The sequence below is a fragment of the Harpia harpyja genome, chromosome 1 (genome assembly GCF_026419915.1).
Source record: "Harpia harpyja isolate bHarHar1 chromosome 1, bHarHar1 primary haplotype, whole genome shotgun sequence".
Lineage (NCBI taxonomy): Eukaryota > Metazoa > Chordata > Aves > Accipitriformes > Accipitridae > Harpia > Harpia harpyja.
Window position 1 is genome coordinate 47,988,829 of NC_068940.1, and position 26,246 is coordinate 48,015,074.

At 36.9% G+C, this 26,246-nt stretch overlaps 1 protein-coding gene across 9 annotated transcripts in view; it reads right to left on the bottom strand.

Moving 5' to 3' along the window:
* Positions 1-4,991: 4,991 nt before the first annotated feature.
* NT5C3A (5'-nucleotidase, cytosolic IIIA) overlaps positions 4,992-26,246 on the bottom strand; it is a 29,085-nt gene continuing 7,830 nt past the window's right edge. The window contains exons 1-10 of one of the 9 annotated variants that reach the window (XM_052792519.1): positions 25,902-25,921; positions 17,676-17,782; positions 10,576-10,674; positions 10,065-10,134; positions 9,314-9,360; positions 8,825-8,925; positions 8,479-8,568; positions 7,046-7,208; positions 6,380-6,580; positions 4,992-5,615 (exon numbers count right to left, since the gene is read on the bottom strand). In XM_052792519.1, coding sequence (XP_052648479.1) covers positions 5,514-5,615; positions 6,380-6,580; positions 7,046-7,208; positions 8,479-8,568; positions 8,825-8,925; positions 9,314-9,360; positions 10,065-10,134; positions 10,576-10,674; positions 17,676-17,777 — 975 coding nt within the window. In that variant the 5' untranslated portion in view covers positions 17,778-17,782; positions 25,902-25,921 and the 3' untranslated portion in view covers positions 4,992-5,513. Of the gene's footprint in view, positions 5,616-6,379; positions 6,581-7,045; positions 7,209-8,478; positions 8,569-8,824; positions 8,926-9,313; positions 9,361-10,064; positions 10,135-10,575; positions 10,675-14,984; positions 15,036-16,770; positions 16,852-17,675; positions 17,784-18,161; positions 18,443-25,901; positions 25,922-26,246 lie in introns of those variants that run through there. The other 8 variants (XM_052792501.1, XM_052792527.1, XM_052792541.1 and 5 more) reach the window with 8 other exon arrangements.

Sequence of the window (26,246 nt, forward strand, 5' to 3'; positions counted from 1 at the left end):
TGATGAACAACCAGGTGCTATTCTCAGAGCTGGGCAGCTGACTCCTATTAGGAAGCTGGTTGATGAAAGGAAGCTGCCTGGAGTCAAGGCTGGGAATCACCTCCTGGATTGTCAGAGGCTCAGTGGAAGGAAAAAGGAACAAGGAACATGGGTATGTACCCAGAAAAATCTAGGTATTTACAAATATTTTTCCTGTGTGATTTTTTTCTGTCCTAACTTGACAGCAATGTTTTCTGCTGTGTAACTCTGCCTGTTCCAAGTATATTCAGAAATTATACTTAAATCAGAGTTTGCAGTTGTTGAACTCAAATATTTTTTTTTCTGAGTGAAGAAATACTCAGATTTTCCTTTAAGCTTAAAAATGGCATATTTAGCTAGTACGTGGTGCAAGTTTTTGGCTCAGTTCAGGACTATTAGTGTGTGTTTGACAGTAAGAGGGTATTTGAGCTGGCTGCAACACCCACTCAGAAGGAGGAAACATTTTTAGCTAAATAAGGGTCCCAAATACTTGACCTTGGACATGTGCTACAGATAGAACACATGCTGTGAGTAGAGGGGGAAAAAAAACACCTCACAAATTCGCTTAACTTTGCTGCTTATACCTTGCATTAAACTTTAGATACACTCTTTTGGCTGTGGGAGAATGGTCTGGAAAACGTATGATACCTTTCTTTCCAAATTGAATCATAAATAAAATATACTTTTAGGGTTGTAAAATGTTTCTGGTTAGAAATTTGATTTAGAAAGACACTCTGTGAATACTGTCTCTTTCCTAAAAGTGAATGCAGAATCTGGATAGCAATTACAAGAATTAGGCTTGCTGGAGAAGGATGGTTTAACTTGTAGCTGCAGTGTAAATTTTGTTTGCAGTTAATTTTGCTCATGGTTTTGGAGAGGCAACTGATAGTAGCAATTCTTATTTCTAGCCAACAGACTAGTGAGAAAAAGATGGGATTTTGAAAAAGTGGAGGATATCTAAAAATGCATCTTGTGTTTTCCATTAACTACCATATAAGCAAGAGTTACAGTTGACAGCAGAATGTGAGATGATGAAAGGGTATTCATAATCTGTACAGCACTATGTAGGTTTTTTAAATCAGACCTCCTGGTTCAGGTTGATCATATAAATAACTGTTTTCGCTAGAAAGCTATACATGTGGCATTTCAAGAAGTAAATTATTTGGTGTGCAGATACCCTTTGTATAGGAAATGGGTTCTATCAGATGATTGCAATGTGGCTTAGTTGGTCTTATGTCGTAGCAAAGGTTCACTGCTCTGGCAGACCCTTAACGTAGAATCTGAGACTGACAGGATTTAATGATAGAAGGAGAAAAGCGTGCTGGAGATCTTAACTTACCTGCCTCCTTGTGGGAGGGTAAGAATCCTTTTCCTTAAGTGACTGTCGTGGACTGAACGTTTGGTGACTGACCATTCATTGTCCATCTGCTTGGAGGTGAGATTGGAAAATCTTCATTACATAATGCTCGAGAGGTGGTGGTTTGATCTGAAATCCTCTACCAAGGCAAAGAGTTTTAAGTGTCTGTGTAGTTGGGAAATCATCAAGGGATCACTTCTGATAAGCTTGGGCTCTAGGCAGGTTGAATACTCATTTCAGTAACTCAGATTAAGATGTAGATGGAGGTCTGTTTTGGTAACTGCTTTTAAAGATGTTGTCTAATCCTTTTCCATATTGCTCTGCTAGTGCTTTCCCATATGGTTTTGGCTGGGTTTTTTTGTGGTGGTGGTGTTTTCTTTTTCTTTTAATTGTGGGTGGGTTGAACAATGAGATCCTCATCATGCCGAAGGACTGATAGCTTGCTTCCTGTAGGGTTGGGTGAAGCTGAGGAAAAATTCTGGAGGGAGGATCCGTGAGTTTATGTGAAACCCTGAGGCAAGTTGGATGAGAACATGGGGCAGTCCTGCCTTTCAGAAATACTACATAGAGACACCAGAATTGTCCCCTCCTTTTCACCGACGCTGGGATGGCCAGGGATATCCGTTACGCTTGTAGCCAGAATGATCTTGTGCCAGGGAGTGTGTCGCTGACATATCTTGTGCTGCGGAGCTGTGGCTATTGGCCACTTTTCACATACTCTAAATTCTATCTGTTATCTGTATTCCAAAGGTAACCCGCCTGTAGATGGAAAATTTTGTCCCAGGGTAAACTTTGGGAGTCATGCCTGGTAATTAGCCCCTTGCAAATGGAGACTGGTTGAGTAAGCAGTGCATCCAAACACCTTGGTGTTTTTCAGAAGGCCTTTGCATTTTGGACTTTTATTTGGCAGCTATGACGAAAGATCCAGCATGATTGCTTGTTTAAAAAATGAAAAAACACCAAAACAAAGAACGACCAACCCTACCCCCCAAAAACCCCTTGATGTTAGCTCAGCTGACATAAGTTCTGTAGGTGCCTAAAACCCAAAATGTAGACTGTTAAAGAAATTGTGTCTGCTGACCTCCCCTGGAAACGCTGCAGCATTCCCTGAGCACCTTGCCATGCCCAGGGTGGCACCGACCATGCCGCTGAGCGGGCAGCTCACACTGATGACCTGTGAGGAGTCATGCATAACATCGCCCTGCTTAGCTTGCCGGCAGTGCTGAAACTGTAGTGTGGGCAGAAGATAACTGCGCAGAAGGCTGCTCCCTCCCTTACAGTTTTGCAATATGACCATCCTGCCCTCTTCCCTGGCACAGGCAAACAAGGGAACAGGGAGAGAGGCCACAGGGACTGGGTGTGAAGGTTGGCTCGATGGCTCATCCAAGCAGGAGAGGAAAGGGAGAAAGTGTGTGTCTTGTGCATTAGGGAACATCCTTTCTGCCCCTCCTGGCTGGGTGTCCAGGGTGTCTGCCTGTGAGCCTCTCCTGTCCCACTATGGCCAGCATGTTCTAATACACTTCCTCCTGCTCTTCTGTGACGGCTGCTCTGTCCCTGGCTGCTCTGAGGTGGCCTGCTGCCCTTGCCTGTGACTCTGCCTACCCCAGGCAGCTGCTCACCCTGTAGCTCCTAGAGCTGCAGAATCTCCCCTGTTCAGCCCCACTGCCACAAGTCCTTCTCACCTTCAGCCCGTTCTGTGCAGTGTCTGTCACTCGGCCAGTCTTTGCTCCTGTCAGCCACACATCAACTGCAGCACCTGCTGCTGCTGGGCACTTGATTTTGGGTGCGTGTGTATGAGAGAGAGGGTGAATAGCAGCAATCTTGATGCCACTGACTCAGCAGCTGTCACTACTGTTTTCAAGCTCTCCTTGTCTTCTGGCTTTGGCAGGCCAGGGCTGAGGCAGCTGCTGCTCCCATCTCCTCCTATCACTGGCACTTTCAGCTCTTCCAGTCTGCTGCTGCCTGAGTCATGGCTCTCAAATGGAAGGCAGCCAAGACACTATCCTCTCCCTGGTTGTCTTAAGGTTTAAGTGGTTTTCTGCTCAAATGGACAGCTTCTAAGGCTCCCGCTTCTGGGGATCTAGCTGCCCCTGTGCCAGGAGTAGGGAACTGGATGATTGTAGATTGTATACAAGGAGGACATCATCCCTCAAACAGTCTTTGCCTGTTCAGATACAGGCTGGAATTTCTGAAAGGTCCCTGTGCTCAGCAGTTCCCTGCTGGCACAGCATGTGCAATGTTATTACGAAAGGATGCTCACACTGCCTCAGATTGTGCATCAAGCCTCTGCCATGCATTCAAAATACAGGGATGATTTAATTTCAGTTTACCACAGAGGATGCAGAGGTGGGGTAAGGAAACTACCCCCCCCCCCCCCGCCCTTGCCGCCTTGGAAAGTTCTAGCAGGTGTGGTAACAGATGTAAGTCTGCTCATTTGGAAAAAATGTGACTGGTGCTACTGAGTCAGAATTTAGAGAACAGACCACAGGTTGGATGGAAAGAGGCCACTTCTTGAGGTGTGTATTACTTGTTGGTGGGAAAGAATGCAGATCTAGGCTCTCCCATATTTTCATTACAATTCCTCAGGGAATGGAAGATGGCACAGTCCCTGCTGTATGTAAAAGAAAGCAAAGGGGAACAATGACTATATTGCATGTTAGGGAAGTTGTATGATTGCCTCTATTAATGAATAGAGCTAGTACAGCTGAGACCTCTTAGGACCAGGGTCACAACACCATCTTTAACTTTTCCTGCAACATATTAGATTAAGCTTCCAAAGCTGCGGCTGTATTAAGCTGTATCATTCTGTACATGATGCTGAGAGGTACTGTAATGTGTTCAGTACAGGGGAAATACTTTCTGAAGAAATTTTTTACGATGAGGGTGGTTAGGCGCTGGCACAGGTTGCCCAGAGAGGTGGTAGATGCCCCATCCCTGGCAACATTCAAGGTCAGGTTGGATGGGGCTTGAAGCAACCTGATCTAGTTGATGTTCCTGCTCATTGCAGGAGGGGTTGGACGCGATGACCTTTAAAGGTCCCTTCCAACCCAAACTATTCTATGATTTTATGAGGATTCAGTAGGTGTTTAAACAGAGAGGACTTGCATAATGAAGCGAGAAGAGCTAGGTGCTATGCTGATACTTGGACTTACAGTTTGCAGACAGTGGGAATGTGACTTAAAGCTAGTCTGGAGAGGTGTTCCTTAAGTGCTTCTGAGGCATGGGGCTGGTAGCAAGAAAACTTGGCTTTGCAAGACGGCTAAGTCAGCTTTTAAAATCCAAGATTAAGATCTAGCTTTGTTTTGATTTTCTGTGCCTGGAGCAGCTCACTGAGAATTGCAAGAGCAATTATTTCAGATGAGCCATGCTAGCTTTGACATGAAACATCAGGCTAGAAGTGGAGCAGCAGACAAAATAAGATCTGAAAAGGGGCTGAAGTTACGGCTGTGTACTATTAGCTTGTGAAACTATCTGTTGTTACAAATATGTGAAACTTTACCTCAGATATACTAGCTTAAAACATTCTCCCCATTCCACAGAGGATAAAGACACAGTAAGGACATAAAATACTTTGTAATGATACAAAAATCTATTACGAAGAAACACTTTGCCTGAATTGGGTGAATAAAGCGTTTTTACTGAAGAAAAATATATGTATGAAAAAATTCTGTGGCAGTCTGTAGCATATAAGTAAGATCCTTCAAAGTACAGCCGAGACTGAAATATCTTCTTTGAAAGAAAAGGCAACACAAATGCGCATGCTGCTTATTCACAGAACGTTTACATCTTCAATATTACAAAATAGCCACATTTTCTAAAATGCTCCTCTGAAATGCCTGATTAAAAGACAGTGAACCATAGTATCCCATCAGCAGCAGTTTATCACATCTATAAATCCAATTTAAATATAGTTATAACAGGAGTGTGAGACAATAAAGAACAGCATAAGAGCCGTAAAAGGAGCTTCTAGTTGACAATGGATTCCATATATATATATTTCAAAATACCAAAATGAAGATAAAAGTTTTAAATTAAATTAAACAGTTCTGTAAATGAGTAATAAACACATATAAGAGCACATGTGTGCTCTTCTGTCCAGTTGCCTCCTGGAAGGAATGGAGTGACTTGAGACTGCAATTTACAGGATCTTCTGTAGGATGGAGTTGGCAACTTCCAGGGATTCATCTTTCACCAAGACAATATCATAAGAGTCCATGTATTTTTCCAAAAGCTCATCTACCTAATTGCAAAAGGGATAAAGACAAAGACCCACTCAGTTATACAACTAATTTCTGAAAGACTTTTTGTCATTAAAATACTGCCCAGTCTTTCCACCAAATTCAGGGAATGAGCCATGCAAACATGTTATCGCTCTTATGAGTGAATTCCACAGGATGACAGCATAGGAGTAGCCTGACATAACTATGTGCGCATTACAGGATATAACACCTCATATTTATTCCAGGATCTTGCACATAAAGATACTGAAAGAAAAACTACTTCCTCAGCTTCCCAAAAGGCAGAGAGAAATAGAAAACTGAAGTTTTCTCTCTCCTGAATGCAAACGGATATGCATTATAACTTAGCAAACAATCAGTTCTGTGTCACCTCAAAAAAACCCCAACCCTAAAACAGGAGACACGGCCTAAATCTGTTATTCGGAAGATTTATAATTTTGCTCAATTATCAATCCAGTATTGAAAGGAGGGGGAGGAGGCACAGGAATTTAAGAGAATTAATTTCTCTAGCCTCTGAATTTTACTTCTCAACAAAATACCTTTTTGGAACTAGTTCAGTACAAAAACCAAAGCAATTTACATTTGTGTTTTTGTAGCTTATGGGTTAGAAAAAAACTGAAGGCAAGAAATCCATGAAAAATGTTTAAAATCTCCAAACAAATATGGGCCAAACACTTGGTTTGATATCTGAAGCTTATTACAATGAACCTGTTTCTAACTCACAATGTTTCACTCAAAGTTTACAAGGTTATATAAGGCTACTTACTTTATCATTGAGATAGCCGATCTTAAGAATGTGTTCAACATTTGCTACTCCATCTGCCATACTCAAGTCTCCTTGAGAATCACCCAGCAGTATGATATTACTGTTGTCTTTTAGTTGTTTGAAGTACTCTGTATTCTTCAAGGCACCATCATGTTTGTTGTAAACATGAATCAATTCTCCTTTAAATCCTTTTAATATTCCCTATTAAAAAACCCACTGAAGTTATTTCTAGTATCACATAGGCAAGATAGAACCTAAAATGAAATAGGTGATATTACTGTTGAACTAACACTGAACTATGTAATCTCTAATGATGAACAAGATGAATTACTGTTAAATAATGTAATGACTGTAATAGCATTGTTAAGACTAGGCAGAGCGCGATCCTCCCTGCTTGGAGGAGTAGCACTGTACTGGGCTGAGTGTGAGGTGGTTGTTAAAAGAAATGAATGGTATCTTAGTCACACCATGCTAACAGTGTTTGAACTGTTATCCTCTGCTTATTTTTTGCCTGTGAGAGTGCTGAGTAAGCAATTCTCATTTGCTATATGGCAGGGTAGATGGCTACATCTGTTGCATTAAAATGTTCATCTTGTAGTATATATAAATAGCTACTAAATACCACAAAGAGTCATGTTTGATAAGAATTTGTTATTTCATACATACATGTTCATCAAAATCCATGAAATTGGAAACCACTTTGACATTAGAATGGTAGACCCCAGCCTGGTGGATGACTTCCTCAAGAATGTCCCCAATCCCAGCAGAAAATATGAACACAGGAATATTATGTTCACTGAGTTTATCAAAGAAGTTCTCATATCCTTCTCTGCAACACAGAATGTAAAAACAAATCAAATCTCAAACAAAGCAAGCAAAGAGAAGTCTGAGTTTTCAGAAGACATTCATATCATCTTTGGAAAAGAAAATTAATTTTCCCTGAGCATCTCACTATTTCTTTTATCGCACCTTTTCAGGTTAGCAAGAACCATCAACCTAACACAAGGCTTGTAGTTTTAGCAAGAAACTGCTGCATCAAGCTGTTTGGTCTTGATCTGTATAATTTTTTCCCCAAGAACATCTAATTGTGTTTTAAAGACTTAAAAACACTTCCCCCACCCCAAACACCCCAGAACAAGCAAGCAACTACTAGAACTCTCTCTAGTTACTATCAGGCTGTACATTTCTTTTCAATCTTCCTTGCTTAAATATTTTGCTTTCTATAGGGTTATTACCATAAAACTAATCTTGTTTTGTTTTTAAATCCTGAAAACATTTATTGTCACTCTTTCCTGAAAGTTTTTTAGTACTCAATCAAAACTATGTATAGTATTCCAGGAACAAGATAATATTATCTCTATACACTTTCTCCACACAGACATTGATAGGTAGAATTTTACATTTTTAAAAAAAATTATCACAGAAGTTTTTGAGGGAATTTTAGCTTGTGAATGAAGATTCAACCCACGTGGACTTAGGCTTTCAAACAGGCAGAGATGGTGTGCTTGTCTGTTTTGCGAAAGATAAGAATTTAGTCAGTATGATAAACAAACACTTCCACAAGTTAAGTTCTAACATCCTGTTTCCGTAGTCCAAAATTTACAGACAATTTTGGAGAACTTTAAAAGAGATGGGAGCCAGAGCACACTTCAAGCAAGGACTTTGTTGGCTTTTAAACTTGCCTTTAGCCATAGAGGAAAAACAATATTTAATACATGTGAGACATATTCCTCAAGATGCTGCATTTTTATCTCACAGGGAATGTTTTTTAAAGGAACAACGTTGAACTCTACATTCGCCTTATAAAAAAGTGTCATCAGTGCAAGTTCAAGAGGATGAAGGTCTACAGAAATGAAGCTTGTACAGATGGGACTAAAAAAAAAAGTTTCAGATATCTAGTTTATACAGTATGATCATTGTAGGCATTTAGCCACAAGATATCAATAAAGTGGGAGCATAAAGAGCTCACTATGTTCCAAGATTAAGGTGTCACATTCTCAGGAATGTGGTGGTGTCGTGTCCCGTCCCCCCCCGTCCCCCCAGTAAGAATCTACAGAAAACTCTCCAAAACAGTATTGTTCAAGTCAAAAATAACTTACTTCAGCATAACATCAGATTCCCTCACAATTTCTGCAAACTTATCTTTTTGTAAGCCTTGTTCAATGAGTAGTGCATGAGATTTATTGTACCTAAATAGAAACAAAAAATGGGTTGAAATTGACTTATTAAGATTCACCTTTCATCAAATCTCATGATGAAAAGCATCCTGTATGGTTAATTCTTGCTCATTCAAGTTAAGAGCAAAGCAAACCCAATTGTTGCACAATACTCAGACATTAATTCAGTTAATGTGTTAGCTAAAAGCTAATTACTGCCATTAATTTGCTTTTAAAAGCTTATTAAATCTAATCTTAGTACAATTTGAAGATGGGAGGTGTCTCTTACCATTCTACCATATATGGATATTTTTCTTCAATAGTGAGAGCTGGATCAATTTCAATAGCATAATAGGTTTCTTTCAGCTGCAATAACTGAAAGGAAAAAAAACTACCAGATGTTTAATGTATTTTTATAAAATAACACTTGGTATTTGATTTAACCAATCAAAGTAACTTTCTTCATTCTGATTACATTATTTAGATAAAATGGAGTCTGAAATGCTCTTTGAACAAAGAATTAGCTTGTAAATATATCTAAGAAGAAAAAGTGGCTGCTAATAAACTGAACTACATGCTACTAACAAGAATACAAATATTTCTGTTGACTTCTATTAGTGATGGGATGTCTTGCAGCCAGTGAGAGAGCTCAGAGAGCTTTAAGGAGTTGAAAGTATCCCTTGTCTTGTCATGCTGTGTAATTCAACACACAGTACAGCCAGTGAGTAATAACAGTTGTCTGTACAACAAACCAATAGCTAGCAGGTTTTCCGTTTACCTTCTTCCGACATTCCTCTGTGATGAGCTTAGAGTTATCAATGATGTCTGGAGGGTGAAAAAAAAAAGTGTTAAACAAGATGGTATATGTCTTTTACTTTGCTCTACAACACTGTAAATGGCATGGATGACAATGTTTGATGACATACCACTATGCTTCCTCAGAACTTTTCTTACCAGCAACCAGTAAAAGGCACATTTTTCTTCATAAACATGAAGATGTCCTTCCCTCATCTCTGAATTAAAAGCTCAATTACAAGCTCTCTAACCTGTTTCTTGAGATTTAACTGTTTCTGAAATCATCATGAGGCATCCTATGTGTTTTAGGATTCCCACTTCATTAGTATATGGATTTTCTTTGTTTGTTCTAAAAGGCTACGGGACAAAAATATCAAGAATTCTGAGGAGTTTACTATCTGGTTCTTGCAGGCATCAGGACTATTATGGGCTCTTAAAAAATAAAAGTCAACCCTACCATATCTAGCCACCAACATCTTATAGTTCAGAACTTAATGTTTTAATTGTGAATGACAATTTATCTGATTTTAATTCACACAGATTGGGATTAAAATATGTATACATAAAACCACATACAGACAGTCACTAGAATACTTCATTAGAATGTACAGGTTAGGTAACAAGTCAATATAAAATCTCATATTAGGGAATAAATTGGATGGAAAAATAAAATCTAGGAAAAACTCAAAGGAGTGAACAAACCAATCCATATTAAAAAAAAAAAAAGTACTCACTATGACAAGTTGGACATCTTTTTCCATTGTAGGAAAATCTACTTAATGTCATATCAAAATCTGTTATAATCTATTTAAGGAAAGAAAAAGCAAAACTGTCTTACAACACAGAGGGATAAAGAATGGCTAGAAATTCTGAACGATCAACAATAGTTGCAGCTGAGTACCATGTGTCACAGAAATCTCCCTATTCTATTGAACTGTTGTAATGTAAGCTAGAATATCCCACATGAATAACTTTTTTTCTAACAAGCCTGTTTTTCTAATTCCTTTGGTCAGAATATTTCCTGAAATTACTAAGCTTGTATGTTTATATCACTTACTTAACTAGTGTCTGGTTGAATTAGTTGAGTCAACAAGGGCTATTAAAAGAGTTAACAGATGTCTACGTTTTGGAGATTTCCTGAAGGCTGACTTCTGCTATATACATGTATTCTTAAAATCTTTTGGCATAGAACAACAATCACGTTTGCTTTCATTCCAAACTGGTTACACCTTCTACTATCTTTACCTGAAGTTTGGCAGCTCCACCTTTGATGAGGCCACAAATAATTTCCTCTACTCTTCCTGGGTCCTTAATGTGGACAGTCTTCTTCTGAAATTCTGGCATCTATGAAGAGTTAAGAACAAAGACAGAAATATACTTACAGAGGAAAACTTACTAGGTAATACCGGCTATCCATCAGATTGGAAGATCTGTATCTATAAAGTTTCATGTGACATCAAGACATGCTCAGGACAGGAGGGCAAGTTAAGAGTATGAAGATACAGAAAATACTCTGGATATATTGACTGACAACTGCATACAATTCTGTTTGCTCTCAACATCTGTTTTCATTTCCTTTCCTAATATTAAATTATTCAATAAGCTAACACTCACAGAAAAGATAATTGTATTTGTAGGAAATAAGGGAGATACATAGAAACAGGACATATGGGATCACTTTGTGGTTCAAGTATGTCACTGGGAGATGGTGAACCTGAAAACTAGCTCTTTGTGCAATTAATAGGCTCTTAAAGTTTCAACATAGATAAAGAAGACAGGCTGATTTTAGACACCTGTTTTTTTGTTGAGAATGCTGCATGTGTCAACTGAGTATTCCAAGGCCGTAAATAATTCCTGCTCCCTAGCCAGTTCATCAATCATTTTCTATTACCTATTTTACTGCACACTTTTGAACAAACATGTGCTATCCCACCACATATTCCTTTTGAATGAAGAACATTTCTTGATTATTATGATAAATGCTGAATTTGGTAAAAAAGAAAAAAGCCCCAACCAACACAAACCCCCGCCCCTCCCCAAACAACACCCTCCCCGCCAAGCCTTTGCTTACTCTAAAAGTTTCTCTTCAACCTAGCAGAAATTGTAAAAGAAGTACTTATTGACAGAAACTTCCCAATTTAGTATGTATTTCCTTCCTTTATAATCATGTATGGACTCTCTTTAAAGCAAAGGCATCAGACATTTGCAATCTGTCTACAAGGGCCTTTATGAGTAGTACATTTTATTTTCTGCACACAGAACTTCAGAGATGATGAAGTGCTAGGAATTATACTTTTCACATTCTGATCATTCAGCTTTTCTTTTCTAGCATGTAATTTTTGCTGCAATGAGCTAAGTAAAATCTAAAAAAAAAAAAAAAAAAGCAGCTTCTATTTCCAGACACATTTCTGGAACCAGAGTTTTCATATCACCAGTTGTCACGCAACACTTTCTTCCTGCTCTTGATGCTACTAAGCCTTTTGTTAATTAGCAACAACTGCCTTGCAGTCAAATTGCAATTAGGTTATCATTTAAGAAAAAGATGACATTTTAAAGTCTTGCAAACACATGTTTTTGTAATGGAAAAGACACTGGTGTGTCAGGGAAAAGAAGGAGCTGGAGATGCCTTTAAGTATTGGCTCTAGTCCACTCTGCCCTCAGGTAGAAGCAAACTATTACAGCTACATCATTCTCAGCAGATATTTGTCTAACACATTCTTCAAAACCTCCACTCACATATTTCTCACTTTCCTCAACTATGTATTTTAGTGCTCAACTACCTTCATGTTCAGAAAAGTTTGCTTAATCTCTATTTAACCTTCCTTACTGTAATTTTAGGTCATTCATCTTCAAGGAAAGTATTCTTTTTCACAGGTGCTCGCTGGATATTTTTCCCTTCTTCCTAACTAAAGAACCCCAGTTTCTTCAATCTTCTTTTGCAGAGCACAATTTTCTAAACCTCTGACAATTCTTGTTGTTGTCCTAGCCCATCCATTTGAATTATATCATTCTTGAAACACAGCATCCATAACTGTGGGTATAACCTTTCTGCTCTGCTCCGAAAAGGCCTCAGCTGAAGGGCTACTTTGGCCCATGTCTTCAGATAATACCTTTGCATACAAGTCTGAATACACTTGCTTTGTTAGTAGTAATACGGTGAGAATGATTCAAATTCAGTTGGTAATGGTCAAGTAGTCTTCAAAATTACTCCTAGGCAGGAACAGGTAGTTGCACAAAGTGCTAGATTTTACATTTAGTCTTGCGGGATTGTATCTTTTCTTCCACATCAGTGCTCCTATTTTTGAATATAACAAATAATTCTAATCCACAGTATGCTTACTGCTACTTTCTGGCTGATATCCTCAAAGACACTAATGAAAACAGAAAATATAAATCCTTCTAAAACCCTAATCGTGAGTCTCTGATAATTTTTTAAGGTTCTCCACCCATCCAAACAGTTTCACCTATACCAGAATATCTTGCCAAAAATTGTTAAGTCATGACAGGGTATTTACTACTACTTTGCTTTTTAAGTGTCATAAAGAAACAAACTGCATTAATTTCACTTAGTTTGGAAGATTTAAGGTTTTCCTTTGACATCCTATGGCAAAGACATTTTCTGCAAAAGTTGTACCTCCTAAACCAAGACAGTTGTTCTCTGTGTGGTTGCAGTGCCTTGCTACTTTTATTAGCACAGCAAATTCAAAAAAGGTACGTTAGGATTGGCTTCCAACTATCAGCTACATCCCAGGCTGGGAATCATTGAGAAAGCTAGTGAGTGTTAACAAAAAATAAAATTTCTGGAAAATAGCCATTAAAGAATTGCCTAATCTTTTGAGAAATACATTTACAAATCACTTAAAGATATTTATTCACAATTATCAGCAGATCTAGCTTCATGAAATAAAACATTAACAATCTGCAACTCTTTAAAGGTGTTTTATGGTATTTCTTTTGTATGTTATACAGTGCTGGTAAACAAAAGTAACCTTACCACTTGTTTGGTGGGTATACAGCATTTTTTCTTTATAATGAAAGATAACGCAATTTGACTAGGCTTTGTAATTTTTTCACTGTAAATTGACTAATCTAATTCCTTTGTCTTTCAGGAGGCAAATTATATATGTATTTTTAGACTTGGAATGCAAAAATTAAAGTGAAATCTAAATGCATGCTTTTGTAAGAAGTAGTTCAAACATTGTTTGGTTTACTTAGGAAGTCTGTTGCTTTGTAACTAATATAACTGATTTAAACAGAACATATGTTGGGAGAGATGGAGAGATCAGAGGGAGAGACTGTATGAGGAAAGTTGGATTGTTTGCTACTGTTTTATTTCAGACTGAGGCCTTTTGTAAGTTTCTGAAACAACCTGAGGAAAAACCTCTTTAGTAAACACTTTAGTAGATGATGTTAAACAACACATTGCTTAAGATTTTAAGCATGATGAAAGCTTCCTGCTTTGATGTTGTAAACTGATACTCCTGCTCAAGATCAGATTTTAAGGTTCATTTATTTCTAATACATCTTTCATTTTTACACAAGAATTGAAGTCAGATGAAAAGTATTTTAGTTTAGGGGAAAAAAAGAAAGTGTCTTCTGCAGCGAGTATAACCCAGACAATTTCAGTCTCACAAGCACTTTAATAGGCAAACCCAAGTCTTCATTATGGATATGGCATCTGATAAAGCGTCAGACAAATATGGTTAGTCGAAATAGCCACTGTCACCATCACTAGTTCCTTGTATTCATATTTGCAAGTGAACATTAAATAGCAATTCTTTTATTCAGGCTTTATCATTATTATATTAGAAGTAAATGAAACTGTCTAATAAACAGTCACCAGGTTTCTGGCAACCTGTCTCCTTCAATGTCTTACACTTCTGCCCAGTCCAGCTGTTGTTTTTTTTGTTGCATGTTTGCTATTCTTCAGAGTTGAAAGAGATAAGCAGATTCAAGTTGGAAAGAACTGGTAAGGCAGATTAAACAACAAAGAGTGAAAAAATGCTAATAAGAAAAGTTCAGTCAATTTGATAAAATTTGTGTTTCTATTAGTTGTTTAAGAAAGGTCTAGGAGTCAACTTGGTATACACAAAAGGGCCAAAATTCTGATGCACCAGTTGACTGGGAAGAACACATAGAGAAACAGCGAAACAAAAATCTCCACAGCACCTAACAAAGGCAAGAAAGCTTGTCAGAGCAAGGAGCTTCTACAAGCACAGGAAAAGGAAATCATATTTCATTGCGACATCTGAAAGTGCATCATACTGAATCACTTAAGTGCCCCTATTTATTCTGTCATTTTATGAAAGTGTGAGAAGACTTTTGCTTTCTTACCAAGGACATCTATGTGTTATTGAAATAGCTCAGAGGCCGGTATCTCTCTTAAAACACATGTTAAACGATGACAACTCCCAAAGGTAATTTGTGGTTGGCACATACACTGGCCACAAAAATACATTTAAGTTTCTAGTCTCTGTTATTTTTAAGGAGCCTTGAAAGAGAAGCAAGGAGAACATAACTGAAAAAGATTATTTGAAAGGTTGAGCTTAACTGGATTTATGACAAGGGAAGAAAGATCTGCTTGTTTATGATAGCAGGTAACTGGAATAAGGATGTAGGAAATTCTTTTGTAGCTAACAATGTTAGAGTCATACCTTAAAGAATTAACAGTAATGGAGTCACGCAGGTTTGGAAATCCCTCAGTCCTACAAACCACAGAATGGGTCATTTACAACAAGGATAGTTCTGAAAATTACAAGTCTACTTAGTACGTGAGACATGCATCTTTGTAGCTGGGTTAAATAAAGAGGGAAAGTATTTACTGTAAAGACTGTATTGAATTCTAGTTTTGAAATATAGTTTCTTATATACAATTGGATAGTAGAAGTGCAAACAGATGCTTTTATGTTGTATCTGGGTGCTGCTTATATATATAGTTTTCTTAGTATTTGAGACAGCGTATATCTAAGTGCATGCTGCGTCAGTTCGATTATAAAACAAGAGTTGGTGATAATCACTCAAATGGAAGGCAGGTATCTAAGTGAATTCACAGCTGCCATAATAGGCATTTCCAATCAGTTATCCTAGGGAATTAATAACTGATTGTGTGCACAAGGTGTAATGTCATCTTCTGGAGTTAAGATTATACTGAACTTTTGAATCCACTGAGAGCTGGAGGTAGAGCAGTTACTTCCCTCCCCCTATCCAGTAAAACAACAATGTAAGTCCCTATGATTTAAAAAAAAAATAAATAGAAAAGATTAAAAAATAATGTCCAATAAAAAAGGAAACTTAATATAAAGGACAACTGTGGCACCTTCTGTTTTTTCATTATCTGCAATTTTAAGTTAGGAAGGATGAGCTGATGAGTGACTTGCTATCTTAACTACATGGAGATATGGCTCATTTCACAGTCAAATCTAGACACACAGCCTGAAATATTACTAGTAATAACTAAAAATATAAGAGGTTATCATCATAAGCCTGCTAAGTAATGCTTTGACCAAGGACATAAAAAAATGGGGCAAAGTATTTTTATACTGATACCCTGTAAGCCTACACTACTTGGCAAATACGAAGTTTTCTTATTTTGCAAAGACTAATCTAGTATGGATGCCTCCCAAAAATCACTGCTAAGAAAACACCCCGTATTATGGGTGGATAAAATTTTAAAGGAACTTCTCTATAATCCTCAATGATTGATAGAGTACTTTGTTAGGTGTCAGTAATTCTGAATAATAGTAAGAACTGTTCTCACACTTACAGACGTATTAAAAATACTCTGCAAAAATTCAGATGACCATAACATCATAAAAGTGGTAAGACAATGAATAAGAACTAGCTGTAATACTATTGACAGTACGTGAATTTTGATTATCACACAATTTCTTTTTTTCTACTTTGTTGGTAAACCTGCCTTAGACTAGACTACGTTCCAAACCTATTAACTTTTGATACAGAGGAGACACAAGGGTGGGCTGGCAAGGAAAGGGAACTATTAATGTTACTTCTGAACAAGGAAAATGCAAATCAAAGTGATAAAATGGATAGGATTCAATTATTTGTAAAGTTTATTTCTAGTCTATGGTGACAGCTTCCAGGTAAAAGAGTATAAACCAAGAATAAATTACATTTATTTTGGGAACTGCAGATGCCAAATTCCAAGGTCTGAGACTAGCTATCACATATACTTACTTATGGACATGTACCAAAAAAGGGCAGGGCATGGCATCAGGGACAGCTGTGAAATTTGATACCCTGGCAAGCTACAGAAAATTGGTTTCAGTGTTCGTGGTGGCAGAAAGTAACAGTTTGGTGAAATTATAAAGAAAAGGGGCACATTCCTTAATTTACATCTTATTTTCCACTCCCTTTTTCTTTTTGCTGTTATTACAGAACATTACTTTCATCTACTTACTAGATCTAGAAAACAAACCTTACCAAAAAGCTTTTGAAAAGCATGCAAGGTTCTTCATGTAACTTCTGCTATTTACAATATATAAGTTTCAATAAGTGGGGGAGCTGTAACAAAAACCACAGAATGAGAGTGTGTGTGTATCTCTTCCATCACCTGTATATACTCCTATGTAGCTACATGTGCTTATATGCTCATATATATATAAAGCAAGATTGGCTTTAATTCAGACAATATGAATTTTGGTCCATGAGTGCAATAGAGGTTTCTCTTAGCAGCCCCAGCTGTAGTAGGCTTATCTTTTAGACAGGAACATTAAAAGCTACCGGACGCGAGTGTAGTCACATCAGTCACTCCATTATGTGCAGCTAGTCAGGAGAACTGCACTAGTGATCATGCAGTTTGCTAGAATAACCTGAGCTCAGGACAGATATTTATCAATTTATAATTACCAAAACCAAAAACATAATACATTTTATATTCATATAATTTAAACTCAAATATGGTAAGAAATCCTTAGTAACTACTAATTACCAAATTACTCTTCTGGTAGTTTTGCCAAGAAATAGCCTTAGGACTACTTATGTAAAAAGTAAATAGGCAAATGTTATTATGGAAATGAAACAACAGAACATTGAGTATCTTCACAGTTGCTTGATAACATGCTGCAAAAGTAGATACCCAGCAGAGGTTATACGAAATAACCGGAAGTGGCTTTGCTACCTAAGCTATTTTAAGAAATGGAATAGGATGCATACTAAAAATAATTTTTCCTATTTTATTTTGTTTAATTATTTACAGCTTTTTACACTTAATGTGCTGGATTCTGATATTTAGTTTGGAAAAAAAACCATATTAAAAAATCTGGAGATAGAGCTTTCACAGAAAACATGACAACAGCGTTTCCTCTTGTGCTTTTAAAGGAGAGTACCTGTGCGTTGAGCTTAGGGCACTCCTGATTCTTCTGTCCTTGATTTTGTCCTACTGCAACAGCATAGGTGGCAAGCAGAGTCCAGAGATGCAGGGCTTGCATACAGGCTGCCAACAAAAACCAACCAAATCCTTTTAAGAATTGGTCTGCTACATTATGTGATCTTTGCTATTCCTGCTGTATAGAAATAAAAGCAGACATGCATGGCACATAGCTATATCACTCTGAAAATACCCACACTTAAGACTACTCTGATTCATATTTAAAAGTAGAGGAATATTTAAGTTGAATTAACCTATTCAGTAAAAACTGGTAAATATATTTATTCCTTCAGTGCTGTTGCCAATTCTGTGCTATCAAATTTTTATTTGAAAAATACAGTTTGTCACAATAAACAACTGTAAGTAATGCCTCAGCTCATAACCTTGGCTTAAAAATGCAGGCAGAAGACAGTCAGTAAAGTTGACAGAAGCTGTGCACACTTACCAGAAGGTTTTGCAGGAGCAGCTGCAGAAGCAAAAGAAAATTCCTCTTGCCTGAGAAACACTAATATAGCAGCACAAGGTGCATTTGAGGGCGTTTCCAAATACAGCCTGACTAATCCCCGTGCAAAACCCCAGGGTCCTGTGACGCACGTCAGCAATGCACAGCAGTTTGTTATGCTCAGCAGTACAGCCTGACAGGCTTACAGATGATCAGCTGGTGTACCAACAACAAAACCTTTGACCTTCACTGAATGAACAGCTTTCATGGATGCAGCAGGCAAATTTGGGCTGCTCTAAGAGAGGAAAGCAGTTGTTTTTCAAAGCAGAAGTTTACTACTTTGTTACTTTTTAACCCTTTTACAAAAACTTTCCAAATATTTTAGGATTTCCTGTTGCAGAGTGCCACAGATTTCCTACAGCTCATTGACACAGTCTCATTAACGTTTACAAGGGAGCACACATTTATTTGTGTAGAAACAGCAAAGTAATTACTTAATTAATTTTTGACTTTATCTATGTGATACTGAAACAGGAAGTCAAGGAGGCTTGTTTGTCAGGATATTTGAGAGACAAGGCAACTCAATGTGCTTTCAGAAGTTTGTCATTAGGCATGTTGCCTGACCAAAGACAGTAACTAGGTGACACAGAAAATGTATTAAAAGGAATCTTTTTTACTGTGAGAGGATGAAGGAAGTATTGTCTAATCATATTTACACTTTGAAGTTGTGTAAATGCTTGGAAGTGTCATGTGAAGTTAACTCTTGCTATAGCAACAGTGCAAGCTTCCCTATACTATCCCATAATTGATGTTCAACCTTAGGTTTATGATCACTATTTCAGGCTGCCAGAACCAACCACAAACATCAGGCCAATTCATACGTGGCCACGAGTGTGACCAGTGCAATTGTCAGAATTGAAGCAAGGGCAGGTTAGTAGTGTAGCACTTACAAACCCCCTAGCGCTATAAAAAATTGACCACATTACCAGAACTCTAGAAATCCATCAGTTATGAAAATTTCCTTTTAAGGAGGATGTTCTGTTTTTCTACATTTAAAAAAATCAATAGATTTTTTCTGAATGGTACAGTGGATCCATATGTTTTATGTCCGCATTTCAACTGTAGGCCAGTATGTACTCTGTTAGGATTCCTCAGACTCTGACCTACACATAGTACTTTTATTTTTTCAGTTGTGCTCTGTGTGTATTAACCCAATGAAACAACTAGTGAATACTGCAGCTGCTACAAAACATGCAACTTTCATCAACACTCATCCTCTTAGAATTGGACAAGATCCCCCCAAATGTACATGTTAAGGTCTGCTGTATCCTGAAGCAGCAAAACAGTTTGAAAGGTATGTTAAAAATATAACATAATCCCTGCAAAGACTATATACAGTAAATTGAATTTACTTGGCATTGGTATTTGCCAGGATTCATAGCTCCCATTAATCTACTTGTTATAAAATTTGTACACTGTTGTAATAGGTAACATACAGGGAATATTACCTTTTATAGTATTTTAATATAGTTAGCATGTTTTTGGTTAGTAATATCTCCATAATAATGTTTGGGAAAGGTAGGCATAATGCAGTATCTTGAATAAATATGAATTATTTGCACAACAAAAATGTGTAGCTTATGTCAGTGCTGGATTTCCAATTTTAAAAAGTCTTATGAACAGTGAAGTAAAATATGCTTGCTAGATGAATCATGTAGTTCAGGTAAAGGCATCACTTTATACATTCAATTTGCAAAGTCTTTGAGCTTTTATATATTTCAAAGGTGACTGGTACTGATATAAATAAATGAGTCTTGTGAACCTCATAGGTGAGACTGGGATGTGGTGGGGCTGGCCTGTTGATATTCTGGTACTTCTCAGATGTGATTCAGTGAGAAAATTAATTCTAATGCTATCAAGAATTTAAAGAAAGTTAGCTTGGTCTTTATGAAAGTTAGGGAGACAAAAAGTGTGGGTTGGTTTTTTTTTTTTTTTTAAATTACATATGATTTAAGATTGAAGAAAAGAGTTGCAGAAATGAAGTCCAACTTTTACAGACTAATTTTTGGTATACCAGACTAGAAAGCATTTTAAATGAACGATTACAGTGTTAGTGAAAGAGCAAATGACGTGAACAAAATTTCTGTAAACGTTAATACAGCCAACACCTAATTCTTAGAAAAACATCTACTGTATCTCTGACAACAATGTACTTTCACTTTAATGAAAATACCGTATATGAAACTCCTCATCTGTAAAACAAGGAAGACTGTCTTTGCAATGCTAAGAAACCTTTGTGTCAAACACTTTAATTACAATAGCTACTACCGACCATGTTCTGTTACTGTTTCTGGTAAAAGATTAATTAAAATTACCACTTCTTTTTTAAAGAGAGAGAAACAAAGTCCAGCATGACGTTTCTACTCTCACAATACTGAAGGTCATTTAAATATGTTTTAAGAACCATGAACTAAAGAGGTATAGCTATTTCAACAGATAGGTTCTATTTTAACCTTTTCTCTTTGGCTGAGGGCCATATCTCAACTGCAGAATATTCTATGCAGAAAAAGAGAGAGAGAGAGAAAAAAAACCCACCACCACTTAAAACATTAGATGATTTGCCATTCATGTAAGACTAGGAAAAGGTTCAACTTTATATGGTGATGTGTTAGGTGAACTTGGTTTGTAGAGATTCAGGATGCTCTCAAAGAGTATGAAGCACTGGAAGTTTTAGTCTGAAGCAAAGAAAAACTGGTTCTACCGGTCCTTACACACCTCTGCCCTAAGTTGCACCTATTTGTGGAAAGAAATGAACACAGCACAGATAAGTTATGTAAGCAAGTAAGCTGAACTTTTTTTTTTTAATTTAAGCAAAAGTTGAATACTTCAACTAAACTGATATCAGCTTTTAAAGATCAAGAAAGAAGTCATATTTAAGAGCCATTTCTGTTCATTAGAATTAGAATATTGCTACAAAAATTAGAGGTGAGTGAATCCTGTCTACAGTATAAACATTAGCTAGTGGCTTTTCATGAGCTTACTATCTTTTATTCTTGTTTAGTGAGCCTACTACAACTGAACAACTCTGAATATATCCCTATATATTTAGCATATTGCCCAACTTTACTTGAGCAATACCTTGTTTTATTGCAGGGATCAATTTTAAACATTAAGGAACTGCATTTGTTTTCTAATTTTGCTTTTGTAATAAGTCTACTTAATATATATTTTCCTAAGCAGACTACTCGATAGAATCTCCACAAGACAGGGAAAGCTAACTGAACCTCAGCACTCAAGTACCAAAACCAAGCAGAAAAAGGAACCAACATAAAATAATTTAATTCAAACATGATTTTTATTCATACCCTAGTGAACTGAGTTGATAAGCAGCACACTGGTTCCAGCAATAGCTTTTTATATTTGTAAGTGACAATTACAAGGAAAATAAGATAAATGTTCAGTTTGATGAAGCTGGGGTAAACAAAGATTTAGAAGGATGCCTTGCAGGAATTTTGGATACCACTTATTTTTCCAGTACAGGTCTGGTGTAAAAAATGCTAGCTGTATTTACAGCTGGTATGATGCAATACAGAAATATTTTTTGTATATGAAAGCGTGTGTGTATTATAGGGATGACTCATGAGGAATGTAAGAGATTCTTTGAACAGAAAGAGCTTGAACAGCACTTGCTATGGAAAAGTGCTAAGAATACATTAAAGACTGAATTCATTAAACTGTGATAAATCCAGAGAAGACACATGCTAAGAAGGTGAGGGTCTTAAGCTGAACAATTTTAAGACTCAGCAGCACCATTTTATTGTCTACTCAGCTATATTTTAAAAAGGCAAAAATAAATGCATGCACAGAACCAGTTAGAGAAGGTAAGCACAGTATCACAAGGCATATTTAGCAACTTTATTTTATAAGGATTTTCTAGATCTGATCAATCTTTCTTTACAATACAAGATAAAACTGGTCATTACCTATAGTCTGATCATTTATGGCTGTATTGAACACGTAAGTGCTAACACATACACTCAAATGTATAAAGAACAGCTAAACTTCTTAAGTATTTATTCTTGTTGTGTTTAATACAACAATCACTATGATGTTGCACTCACGAAAAAATGCTATCTCAATAAAACGACTGTCATTCATTAAAAAAATAAGGCTACATAAAGACACATTGTAATCCAGCAAGATAAGAGCATGCTTTAAGCATGGTGTAGACCATCAGTTTCATTAGGACTAAGCAAAGGTTTTAAGCAGTGTCCACAAGAACAATGATTAGCTTATGTTAAGGTCATGTAGTGAGACAAATTATTCTGGTTTAATGATCTCTCAAGGTGGTTACTCTATGAAAGTCTATGAGGTCAGAATTTGAAGGGTTTTTTGTGTGTGGTTTTGTTTGGTTGGTTTTTTTAAAGCAGTTTCTGCAGTTCTGTAAATCTAAAATGAATAGAGTTTTTAGCATCAATTTGAAACACATAGGAAACCATGACTTGCAACTCTATAAGGAAATGATTGTTCAGATGAGAGAATAAAAGATATTGCAGCATCATTGTCCCTTATGCATCTTCCTCTTGTGCTTACAAAACCACTCTAAAAGCAGAGATCTCTGCTGGTGATAAATCAACAGACATCTTGAATCTTACAGGAAAGTAGGAATGAAGGCAAGCCAAATACATTGCTGCCTTGGTATCTTGAAGTCCAGGTAATAGAACATAGGGGTAAGAGGTTTTGATGGACTTGCACATTAATCAAAGACATATTTCTCAAACATAGAGGTATTGTTACACATTACAAAACTCAGAACTCTTAACAACTGTGGCAATAGAAGTCGACACTTCATGCAGTATTTCAAATCCTCTATAGAAGTCTATGAAGAACTAGTAGTAACTAGGGCCTGAATTTCCAGTATTTCATGGGATCTCCTCCTGTCAGTTATTACTCCAGGCAAAAATTTAGTCTCTTTCTGAGAGAATATATGGGGTGCAAACCATACAGAACCAGTTCTAAAGATTCTGGAACTGAATAAATACAGCTCAGGGCAGGCATTTCTTGCCTCCGATTGTATGTTAGGGGAATCACCTCACCTGTGTGCTTTGCTCTCACTCCCTCACTTTGGAGAGAAAAAAAAAAGTTATGTGTTGCTTAGTAATCAGTGAGCATCTGGAAAGGACCAAGTGCTCTTCGGTCAGTAACAATGTATCTTGGAAATACTGGTCTATAAATGACATCCTGCCTGAGCCAGAATTTAATCTGTTTTTTTTCTTAACAATTCCTCTCCTACCCTTGCCAAAAAAAGAATATAAAAATATTCTAAATGTAAGCAAGCTCAGATCAATACTAAGAAGTTATTATATTATGCTTAAATTTTACGAAGAGCTTCTAAAGCACTAGAATTGAAAGAAGAAATCAAGGTTGTGACACTCACTTGATGCAGGGCAGAAGAAAATTGAGCCTTTTTTCTTGGCCTTCATACTTACATTTCACTGGTGCCTATTCTTACCAATGCCTTCTGGATAGCCCTCTTTATAAATCCAACTTAAATACTAAATGCAGTTCTGGTGTCCCTACCGTACAGGGGACAGAGCAGAACTGGAAAAGGCCCTGAGAAGGGCAGTAAGGATAAGCCATGATATGAAAAGCTTCCATACAATGAACAATTTAGCCTGGAAAACAAATGACTGGATGGTATAGAAAAGGTTAATAGGGAAAGATTGTTCACTGTCGCTTCCAGTGTAAGAGGTAGAGGTCATCAACTAAAATTAACAGGAGGCACATTGAAAACAAATAAAAGGAGTCAGCTACAGGTCACACAATTAAGTAAAGTAGTAAGATGTGGAATTCCTTTCTGGTGATACTGTAAGTTTACACAGCCTTAAAAAGGTACTGGAAAACAACATGAAAAAAGCTCATCTTAAATTACAGACACTGTCTCTGAAATACAAGCTGCTGGAGACTGGGAAATCATTCTGGAAAAAAAAATCATGACAACTTGCCCCATTCTTCTGCTTTCCCTGGGCCTCTGCTCTAGACCGCTGCTAGACAGATGATAACTATCTGTATCAGGCTAGACCTTTCATGGAAGGTAAGTCTACACTCCCTGTTTGTAACATGTGGCAACAGGGAGAAACATTTGCTCTTCATGATAGTACTTCAGTTTTATTTCAAGTATCTTTTTACCCCCTCCTTCCTTTTTCCTATTGGTTCTTCTTCAGAGAGCACAGATATAGAAAATTAATTTTTGACAAATTACAGTTTTTGAATTTGAGTGGTACTCTCATTTTCCTTTAATACTGCTATGGTAACAGGATAGATGTTGGAGTCTGGCTATCTGAAAGATCCACTTTGTTCTCATGTTACACAGAATCCAACACTTTCTGAAAGAATGCTTACAGGTGAAGTGGTTAGTACAACTAATCCTTCTTCAAAACATCTAGGCAAACAGTATAGAATTCTAAGAACTGGCAGTATGTAGATACTGTGATATATTTATAAATTCTTAGTTAGCTATTAGGTGTGCAAAAGCTCACCTTGCATAATAACATAATTTTGATGACCTATACTATTTTTTCCCCAAACTGTAGATTTGCATGTATACTTTTTAAAATTAAATATCCTGTATATATTTATATGCATATGCATTGAAAGAACTTAAAAAAAAATGCTTGTTTCCCTAGAAGCTTCCCATGTAACACTATCTAGAATGGAATTTGCATTAAGCCCAAGGCCTGGACTGAAGTAGTTGCTGCTGATTCTCTTCTTCTCTTATCTGCTTCTAAGAAAAAAACATCTGCTTAGATTTTTTTTCACTAAGCCTAAGAATGCTGTATCTAGATCAAATAAACTCTGACCCTTGAATAGTGGAGTTGCGGGACCCAGTTTGAAAGCAAAGTCAGCAGGACAAAGTTTAACCTACAATGCATTACCAGACACTACAATTCTGATGGAAGAATGTAGTACTAATATAATATTCCAATTAAACTTACACATTGAGACTAATGAAGTTTTTAACTGTTAAGATCTCTTTGAGTACAGACCCTTCTTTAAACGTCTTGAAAAAATAATCCATTAAGTCTAAAGATGAAATACAGCTACCATACACTCCTTTTAAAGGTAACAGGCAGCATAATAACTTGAGGCATGATGGACTGTTTTGCCCCTGTGTCTCATTGTTTTATGGGTGTTTCTGGTTGCTGGATCCATTCAAAGATGCAACTGGATGCTCCTTATTTCTTGTATCTCTGTGTATTTGCCCTCTGGACATGTTCAAAACCAGTTTGTAGTAATACTACCACTACTATACTTTGTACTATACTGCTACTGCTTTGTACTAATTCCTACCCTTCCGTTTCACATATAATTTTTCCATGGTAACATGCAGACTAGATTGAGGCTTACCCATAACTGATTTACACTGCAAAGGCAGATGCAATCCAGGATAATAAGTATTGCGTTAATAACTGCTAAGTGTAAAACTTACACTTTTAGTCTGATAACTAGTAAGTTTCCAAGAAAGAGGGAAAGCTTTAAAGGAACAGGATTAATGGTACATTTCAGTGGTATTCATTCTGTCAGCATTAAGGTGGAGTAAAACAATCTCTTAGGGAAAAACAGAAGCTCTAATAAACTTGGATTATTTCAGTGATCCAATTTGCAAAGCAGACAAACAGTTCTTTATATAAGGGTGCAGGAAGGAAGCTACAGCTAATGAGTGGGGAAACAAGTAAGAAGTACCTTTGAACAGGAATCTTTCTTGGTGGCAAAACGAGCTCAAGAAGCCTGAAATTTTATATTCAGACACTTAATGAATCTTCAGTGTCCAAGTCTGGGCCTTGCCCCACCCCTTTAAAAAATAATAATTATAAATTAAATAAATTAACTCTTTTTTTAAAGGTTGGCATATATGAAAGCAGAAGCCACATTTCCTTCTAGCAATGGGCATTATTTACATAATGTATAGAAAAGTTATTAAAAATTATTTTTGTAATTATTGTCTGAGATAAGTCAGTGCAGTTCTGTATTCTTTTGTGGCATTACTGAACAAAAAGAATATAGTTACTTTTAGCACTTAAACATGGT